This window comes from Colobus angolensis, unplaced genomic scaffold (assembly GCF_000951035.1).
Source record: "Colobus angolensis palliatus isolate OR3802 unplaced genomic scaffold, Cang.pa_1.0 Scaffold37, whole genome shotgun sequence".
Taxonomy (NCBI): Eukaryota; Metazoa; Chordata; class Mammalia; order Primates; family Cercopithecidae; genus Colobus; species Colobus angolensis.
In genome coordinates, this window is record NW_012117043.1 from 2,053,848 (window position 1) to 2,063,737 (window position 9,890).

A 9,890-nucleotide genomic window follows, 5' to 3' on the forward strand; every position below is an offset into this window, starting at 1 on the left:
TCAAAGGTTGTACAGGAAAGTACAGATTGATGATGAAGTGGCCAAAAACGGGAAAAGTGAACTTTAAAGTGATTCGGCTACAAAACGTATGCTACTGAGCAAATACTAGTGTATTCCTCGCTCTGTGCTTAATTCCGGGAAAATCAGTGGAAAGGTTTTAGTGTTGGGATTGTGACCGACTCGGTGAAGAGAGGGGACGATCACCAAACCGTTAGAGCACTAGGGCTCTTGGCAATTTTTGTCAGTTATTTTCAAGTGATAACTTGAAGTGATACCGCAGGAATAAAATGCTGTATCCAGAGCTGGTCGAAACAAGCACTACCTTTAACAAAAGCTGAAAAGATCTGCTAGGAATTAGTTAGAATACAGCCCTCTTAATGTCTCTGACAATACCTAGTTATGTGAACCGAGACTGTGCAGCTGACGGTGGAAATTTCCCAAATGCTTTTTAAACAACAGAACTGGACTGCCTCCCTCCTCCATTCCCAGTCGGATACGTCCCATCCAGATCCAGCTTAAGAGTGCCGCACTTGTTCCGGCCAGCTCACAATCGCCCTTCGGCAGGGAGGTTTCCCGCCATTTCGCTTAGGAGGAGGGTGAACTCTTCTCCCTTCATTCTCCACTCGCTGGGGGCCCGAGTCCACACCACCTTCGCGGCAAAGGGCGCAGCGAGACGCCAAGGCCAGCAGGCCGCATTAAGAACCCCGGACTGAGCCAAAAGCCTACACTGACCAAGCAGCTCCGAAAAGGATCAGCAACTGCCGACAACCGGGAGAGCGAAAAAGCCCGCGGCGTGGGTGAAGCAAATTGGTAGGTGCGCTGGCCCAGCGCCAGCGGCGGAGGCTGGAGGGCGGCCGTCGCGGGCGGGAGCGAAGGCGGGGAAGGAGGGCGGGCTCGCTCCACTCGACTCCGGATTGGTCGGGCTCAGAGAGCCGGGTGACGTCAGCCGGGGAGAACGCCTGATTTGTGTGGTGGGCGCGGGCGGGCGGGGGAAGCACAGTGCGCAGGCGCAACTGCTTGGCTTCGCTCTTCCCGACGCTCCGGCCCAGCTCTCGCGGACAAGTCCAGACATCGCGCGCCCCCCCCTCTCCGGGACCGCCCCCTCCCCCCTCTCGGCGTCGTCGAAGATAAACAATAGTTGGCCGGCGAGCGCCTAGTGTGTCTCCCGCCGCCGGATTCGGCGGGCTGCGTGGGACCGGCGGGATCCCGGCCAGCCGGCCATGGCGGGGCTGTACTCGCTGGGAGTGAGCGTCTTCTCCGACCAGGGCGGGAGGAAGTACATGGAGGACGTTACTCAGATCGTTGTGGAGCCCGAACCGACGGCTGAAGAAAAGCCCTCGCCGCGGCGGTCGCTGTCTCAGCCGTTGTCTCCGCGGCCGTCGCCGCCCGCCCCTCCCGGCGGCGAAGTCTCGGGGAAAGGCCCAGCGGTGGCAGCCCGAGAGGCTCGCGACCCTCCCCCGGACGCCGGGGCCTCGCCTGCACCCAGCCGCTGCTGCCGCCGCCGTTCCTCCGTGGCCTTTTTCGCCGTGTGCGACGGGCACGGCGGGCGGGAGGCGGCACAGTTTGCCCGGGAGCACTTGTGGGGTTTTATCAAGAAGCAGAAGGGTTTCACCTCATCCGAGCCGGCAAAGGTTTGCGCTGCCATCCGCAAAGGCTTTCTCGCTTGTCACCTCGCCATGTGGAAGAAACTGGGTACGTTCCCTGGCTTGTTTGGCGCCCGCCCCTTTTTCAGGCAGTTCAGGGCTTTTATGGCACTAGCCCCGCTTGGGCCCCGGGCACCCAGAGCGCAACCAAAGTGTACATTGATGGAAGTTACCAAACGGTGGAATAGCGCTTTGCTGGGTGGAGGTCCGGGCAAACCAAGCGGCCTTGGGGAAGATAGGATTGCTGTCTCCCTGCAACCTCTTCTTGCTTTATTTCCATCCTCCAAGGATCAATGGGAACCAGCCCTCTCCCTTTCCGGCTTCACTGTGGTGGCAACTAATGAAAACGTGCTTAAAACCTGGCGCCAGATTTTGGCCAAAAGATAAACCGGTGTTGCACCTGGGCCAGGCGAAGGAAAAATTGTAGTGTTTCCTTAGAGAATCTGTCATAATTCTGCTCCTGAAAGTCTTGTCCCTCTCTGTTGCCGCCTACCGGTGGTGTCAGTTCTCCAGATTGACCCGGGATTGCTCAGGTTGGTTGCTGGAGTAAAGCGTAAGCTAATTTAGAAGGGCTGAAATGTAACCATCCGGCAACTTAAAGTTTTGGAAGGAATTCCGTTGTAATGATGGTGAGATGTTTTTAGGATCATAAACATGTATTGCTTATGAAAAACAAAAACGCGGAACATGTTACCTCTTAAACTGGCCCCGTGTTAAGGGTGTGCGTTAAATTGTGCTTGGGCTTTCTTTTTGCAGATTGCCTTAGCTGATTGCTTTCAGGTAGTTTTCAACAGTTCCTAGTTTAAATAGTACTTATAAATTGTAAATGCCCATCAAAATAGGAAAAGGCAAGGAATTACTGTATGCTAGAAGGAAATAAAGGTCTTAAATGTCTAAAAATTTCGGTGGAGATGTAGTTTCATCTAAGTTTTAAATGTTTGTAAAGCAGGCAGGATTTCTGTGCCCGACATATACAGAATAATCTTACAGGATTATAATTGCTTATCTGTTGCAGTGAATAAATGGCATGCATCTTTGTTAGAGCAAAGAAGACAATACTCTCCAGTGGTGGGAAAAAAACCTTGTTTATGGCAGCATAATAAAGTTGCTTTATTTTCAGCAGGGGTATAGAGACATAGAGAAAAGAGTTAGATTTAGCAAATACAGAACATTTTTAGAAAGATATTGTCATAGAGTTGTAGATTTAGCCGGTTTCAAAGTCTGTTTTCCATTTGCTTGGCTTTCTGCCAAGAATTAGTTGATTGACTCAAAGACCAGCCACTAGGCTTGTTGGAGGCGTTTCCCATCCATCCCAGGGTCCCTCTTTATGAATGTATTTTGTTTTTGTGTAGGCACCGTAGAACTGAAAGCACTGTAGGTATTGTAGAAATATGTCATATCATTGACTGCAGGGCAACGAGAAGTCGACAGCAGCACAAGAGAGGAAGACTAGACACAAAGAACTATTTAGAGTTCTGTTTATTTTGCGCTGTACTTGGAGTAACATGAATTTGCCATGTTTGAACTTTAAGGATAAAAAGCCTTTAAGATATAAACTCCGTTACATTAGTATTTAATTTTTTTTTTTTTTTTTTTAAAGAGACGGGCGGGGGCGGGGAATTGGTGTGGGCGGTCTCACTTTGTTGCCCAGGCTGGGCAACAAGCGATCCTGGGCTCAAGCGATCCTCACTCCTCGGTCTCCGAAAGTGCTGGAATTACAGGCGTGAGCCACCCTGCCGGACCTTCAGCAGCATTTTTTAATAAAGCAGGGACCATGCTGTTAAATGTAAATATGTATGGTTTAGTTTTACATACACAGACTTTTCGAATTAAGCTTTCACTGTTATGATGCATAAAGTTTAGAGCCTTATACTCCAGAAAAGTGTTAAAGTTTGTTTTGTACCACAGCTAGACCTCAGACTTCGTCCTCAAAACTTGAAAAAAAAAAAAAAGTATGCTAATTATTTTGGGAGTCTTGACAAAGGAAGGTTTAAAATTTTTTTTTCAGTACAAATTCTTGGATGGCTTCACATTTTCTAGAAAATAAACTGTAGTTTGTAATCTGCAGGCCAACCCCTTTCCTGTACAGATTCAGCCTCTCTAGTAAATTATATCTGTTACACGGATTTCCATTACATTAGTCTCTACTCATCCTTTTTCAGGGCACATCGAAATACTCCATTTCCATTTTCTTGGATTGTGCCTCTCTCACCCCGACCCCCCAACAAGGGAAACTCGAACAAAAGTATATCCATCATGTAGATTCCCAGTCAGTATGTTTTCTTCTGTGAAGACTTCTTTCTTTTGGAATCGAGCACCGTTTTTTCTACTTTTGTAGTGCTCATTGGATTGTAGTAGTAGTTCTCAAACTTTTTGCTCTCAGAACCCTTTATACTCTTATTGAGTACTCCAAAGAGTTTTTGTTTATGTGGGCTACATCTTCCAATATTTACTACATGAGAAATTTAAACTTAGACAATTTAAAAATATTTCTTTAAAAACAAACTTATATTTTTATATGTTTTAAAGAAATACCACTTTTTTCCCCAAATAAGAAATAGTGGTGGGAGGAGTGGGGTTGTTTTACAATGCAAACCTCTTTTAATGTCTAGCTTAATAGAAGACAGCTGAATGTCTGGGCGGGGTGGCTCACGCTTGTAATCCCAGCACTTTGGGGCACCAAGGCGGGCAAGTCACCTGAGGTCAGAAGTTTGAGAACAGCCTGGCCAACATGGTGAAACCCTGTGTCTACTAAAAATACAGAAATTAGCCGGGTGTGGTGGTGCGTCCCTGTGATGTTAGTTACTCGGAAGGCTGAGGCAGAGAGAATTGCTTGAACCTGGGAGACGGAGGTTGCTTTGAGCTGGGATCGCGCCACTGCACTCCAGCCTGGGTAACAGAGTGAGACTGTGTCTCAAAAAATAAATAAATAAATAAATAAATAAAAAGCTGAATTATATCCACTTCTGCACTCAATCTCTTGTGCTATTTGGTTGAAGTGTCTGAAGAAAAAGCAGCCCCACACACATATGTAGTAGGAAAAAGGAGAAATATTGTATTAGTCTTTTCAGATAATTGTGGATATTCTGCACTAAAATGGTAGCTTTTTTTTTCCCCCAGAGAAAGGTGGAAGAAAAGTAGTTTCTTAAAGTTAGTTGAATTGGAATTTGGAACCTTAGTAATGAATGTCATGCTTAATACATTAAGATCCGTTGGTCTGTTTTGTACTTTGAATGAATCTCATCCATGTGTGATTTTTGTGACATAGTGCATTAGTTATTTGGAAAGTAATGGTTCACTCAGTTAAGAACATCCTCTGAATAGTAACATATTTCATTTTACAATATCAAAGAAAATCATGTTTGTTAATATCACTGATCTCATCAGAAAAGTCTTTAAATATTGGGAAGCTATCTAGTTCACTGTTGTGGATGCACATTTTCCAAAATCTATTTTTCAAGCAACAATTAGAAATGTATCTGACAACAAATACTGTCAGTTTTTCTTGAAGCGAAAAGCTCACTTTGTTCATGTTGAAGATGTACACCAAATGCCCAAGTCCTATTAACACAGTTTATCAGTCTCTCAATAAAGATGATAGTCGATGAATAGTGTGGCTTGTTCATTACATGACTCAGACAATCAATCACAGGTGCTTTTCCTGTAGTATGTAACAAAAGCCTGTTTTTATATAGTCTCCTTTTTGTCATGTAGAATATTAAAAAGATGTACATGGCAAGACACTGTTGCTATAAAAATAAAAAATGAGCCTAGCATGGTAGCATGTGCCTGTAGTCTCTGCTACTCAGGAGGCAGAGATGGAACGATCGCTTGAGCCTGGGAGGTTGGGTTGCAGTGAACCATGATGGAGCCTGTGCACTCAGCCTGGGCAACAGAAAAAAAAGTAGATATTCATGGGTTGAGAATTAATAAAATTAATTTTTGTTGTGTCATCAAGGATATTCTTTTTTTAATTTTAATTTTTGTTTTTTTGAGACAGTCTCACTGTGTCACCCGGGCAGGAGTGCTGTGGCGCAATTTCAGCTCACTGCAACCCCTGCCTCTCAGGTTCAAGCGATTCTCGTGCCTCAGCCTCCAAGTAGCTGGGACTACAGGCGTGTGCCATCATACCTGGCTAATTTTTGTGTTTTTTTTTTTTTTTTTAGTAAAGATGGGGTTTCGCCATGTTGGCCAGGCTGGTCTCGAACTCTTGACCTCAAGTGATCCATCTGCCTCGGCCTCCCACAGGCACGAGCCACCACGCCTGGCCAGGAATATTCTTAAGTGAAATTAGCTTGTTTTTTTTGGACTGTAAATAGGTAGCTGTGAAGAATGCAGTGACTAATAGCTCAGTCTGGTGCCACTGCCTTAACTCCTGCCAAGGCACCAGCAGTTTACCAGCCATTGCTTTCTACCATCAGTACAAGTGTCAGCACAGTGAAAAGGGCAAATAAACTCTTAGAATTATTATGAAAATAGTTTTGGCCTTGTAGAATCCCTATAAAGATTACACAGACCACTGGGAGATTCTAGTCTGCTATAGTATCTGCCTGTCAGCTAAATCTTGAGGTCTTTGGGGCCAGAGATACTGCTTTACTCATCTTTAATCGTTTTAGGATTGACCACATAATACCTTGCCCAAAGTAACTGCTCAGCAACTAGTTGAGTTTAGTTGAATTTCTGTTGAGTGTAAACAAACAAATGGACTTTCTTCCTTTTTTAAATTAAAATTTCTCCCTTTAAAAAATTGTGCTAAAATACAGATAACATAAAATTTATACCAGGTTGGGCGTGGTGGCTCACGCCTGTAATCCCAGCACTTTAGGAGGTCGAGGTGGGCTGATCACCCGAGGTCAGGAGTTTGAGACCAGCCTGGCCAACATGGTGAAACCCTGTCTCTATTAAAAATACAAAAAAATTAGCCGCACGTGGTGGCGTGTGCCTGTAACCCCAGCTACCGGGGAGGCTGAGGTGGGAGAACCATTTGAACCCGGGAGGCAGAGGTTGCAGTGAGCTGAGATCACGCCATTGCACGCCAGCCTGGGAGTAGCAGCGAGACTCTGTCTCAAAAATAAATACATAAATAAAATTTATACCATTTTAGCCATTTTTAGGTATATAATTTAGTGGCATTAAGTGTATTCATAATGTTGTACTACCATCACCATTATCAATTTTCCAACTTCTTCATCAGCCCAAATAGAAACTCTGTGCCCATTAAATAATATCTCATTGTGAACCCTTTCCCAGCTCTGGTAAACTCCCCATTCTACTTTGTACTGCTATGAATTTGACTATTACAATACTCCATTTAAGTAGAAAAGTGTTCTTCTGTGTCTGACTTATTTTACTTAGCGTGTCTTTAGAGCTCATCCACATTGTACCATGAGTCAGAATTTCTTTCCTTTTTAGGGCTGAATAATATGCCATCATATAGATGTGTGCATGCCACATTTTGTTTATCCAGTTTTCTGTTGATGGACATTTGGGTTGTTTCCACTTTTTGGCTATTGTGACTAGTGCTGCTGTGAACATTGGTGTATAAGCATTTGTTTGCATCCCAGTTTTTCAGTTCTTTTGTTTATGAACCTATAAGTGGAATTGCTGGATCGTATGGTAATTCTATGTTTAACTTTTTGTGTTTTTTTTGTTTTTGTTTTTGAGACAGAGTCTTGCTCTGTCACCCAGGCTGGAGTGCAATGGCACGATGTCGGCTCACTGCAAGCTCCGCCTCCCAGGTTCACGCCATTCTCCTGCCTCAGCCTCCTGAGTAGCTGGGAACTCAGGCACCCGCCACCACACCCAGCTAATTTTTTGTATTTTTTTTTAGTAGAGACGGGGTTTCCCGATGTTAGTCAGGATGGTCTCAATCTCCTGACCTCATGGTCCACCCACCTCAGCCTCCCAAAGTGCTGGGATTACAGGCATGAGCCACCCCGCCCAGCCCCTATGTTTAACATTTTAAGGACTTGCCAAACTGTTTACACAGCAGCTGTACCATTTTACATTCCTACCAGCAATGTATAAAGGTTCCGATTTCCCCATATTCTAACACTTGTTAACTTTTCCATTTAAAAAAAAAAAACATTCTAATGAATGTGGACTATCTTACATTTTAAAATTATACCTTTTCTATGTTACTGAGCCCTTCTTGAATTATTTGATTAGTGTTAAGCTTGACCTCTCTGTCTTTCTAATCATGTGTACCCCTCCCAGATTTATAAAGGAAAATTTTAAAAATGGCTTATTTTTGTCTTGAGGTAGCGATTTGGTAAATACAATATGGAATGAAAGAATGTATAAATATATATATATGTATATATATTTTTTTTGGTGACAGGGTCTTGCTCGGTTGCCCAGGCTGGAGTGTAATGGCATGATCAAAGGTCCCTGCAGCCTTGACTTCCTTGACTCAGGGGATCCTCCTGCCTCTAAAGTAGCTGAGACTACAAGCATGTGCCCAACTAATTTTTTTTTTTTTTTTTTAACAGAGACAGGGTCTTGCCATATTGCCCAGGCTGGTTCCTTACCCTGGGTTAAAGAAGTCTTCCCAGCTTGGCCTCCCAAAATGCTGTTATTACAGGCATAAGCCACCACATCCAGTCCTGAATATATTCTTTATTAAAAAGTCATTTTTTTAAATCTTTATTCATGATCATACGTTTTAGGTTATGCCTAATTTATGTTTATTCACATATGTATGTTTACTGCCCTTTTATTACGCTTGCCTTCTAAGAAATAAGTTTTTTTGGCCGGGCACGGTGGCTCACGCCTGTAATCCCAGCCCCTTGGGAGGCGGAGGTGGGCGGATCACAAGGTCAGGGATCGAGGCCATCCTGGCTAACCCAGTGAAATCCCATCTCTACTAAAAATACAAAAAATTAGCCAGGCATGGTGGCGGGTGCCTGTAGTCCCAGCTACTCGGGAGGCCGAGGCAGGAGAATGGTGTGAACCTGGGAGGTGGAGTTGGCAGTGAGCCGAGATCGCACTGCTGCACTCTAGCCTGGGTGACAGAGCGAGACTCTGCCTCAAAAAAAAGTAGAAATAAATTTTTTTGTTTTGTTTTGTTCTTGAGATGGAGTTTCGCTCTTATTGCCCAGGCCGGAGTGCAATGGCGCAATCTGAGCTCACTGTAACCTCCGCCTCCCAGGTTCAAGTGATTCTTCTGTTTCAGCCTCCCGAGTAACTGGGATTACATGCATGCACCACCACACTCGGCTAATTTTGTATTTTTAGTGGAGACGGGGTTTCTTCATGTTGGTCAGGCTGGTCTTGAACTCCCGATCTCAGGTGATCCACTTGCCTCCCAAAGTGTTGGGATTACAGGTGTGAGCCACCGTGCCTGGCAGAAATAAGTTTTAAAGTTTGTATAGGCTTTTTTAGGTTTACTTATTGGAAATAATGTTTTCTTTGTCCCTTCTTTTGACAGTTTAATGAAGATGGTGAACGAAGTGCAGTTTTTAGCTGTGTATCATAGTCTTACCCAGAGAGTCAATAGAAAGATGACATTCTGTTGAAATAAGAGAAGGGTGATCTCTGGTGTGATTACAGGGAATTAGCCACAGTATTTGTAAAGGAAGATGAAATACAAAAGTTTCATCTGTTAACTTGGACTGAAGATTTAGAGCATTCCTTTTAAAAGAGTATGACCCAGGAAATCATGAAGAAGTTAGTCTTAACCTAAATTGTTGGTTCTAGATTTGGCATTACTTTAATTTAAAATGAAAAGAAACCAAAGTGGGGAGAGAGAAATAATTGAATTTGGAGAAACCTCTTAAACCATAGAATTTTAAATGTTTATCTTGTTTTAGGTTGGTTGTTCCCATTTTTTCACTATTAAGGATCTTCACCTTCTCATAAATTATACGTTCTGAAAGAGTTGTGTGCCATATTAACTTATCAAGTTCAAATTTATTTTTTCCATTTTCATTATCAGTCATTACTTTTGATCCGTATTAGGTAGTCTCCAGAATTGATATCACTGAGAGAAAAAAGAAGCAATTTAAATTGTAATTAGTTTCTATATTATGCAGGTAAAACTAGATTTCTTTGAATATTTATATTATGAAATATTCAAAAAGGTGTAAAATGATATAATAAACACCCATCCATAACTCAGCTTAAAAAATAAAACACGGGAGGCTGAGACAGGAGAATGGCGTAAACCTGGGAGGCGGAGCTTGCAGTGAGCTGAGATCCGGCCACTGCACTCCAGCCTGGGCGGCAGAGCGAGACTCCGTCTCAAAA

The 9,890-nt window shown here is 43.7% G+C and overlaps 1 protein-coding gene across 1 annotated transcript in view; it reads left to right on the forward strand.

The window, feature by feature from the left end:
• Positions 1 to 987: 987 nt before the first annotated feature.
• The window catches only part of PPM1D (protein phosphatase, Mg2+/Mn2+ dependent, 1D), a 71,697-nt gene continuing 62,794 nt past the window's right edge, over positions 988 to 9,890 (forward strand). Inside the window, exon 1 of the mRNA XM_011953766.1 lies at positions 988 to 1,692. Coding sequence (XP_011809156.1) covers positions 1,221 to 1,692 — 472 coding nt within the window. The 5' untranslated portion in view covers positions 988 to 1,220. The remainder of the gene's footprint in view (positions 1,693 to 9,890) is intronic.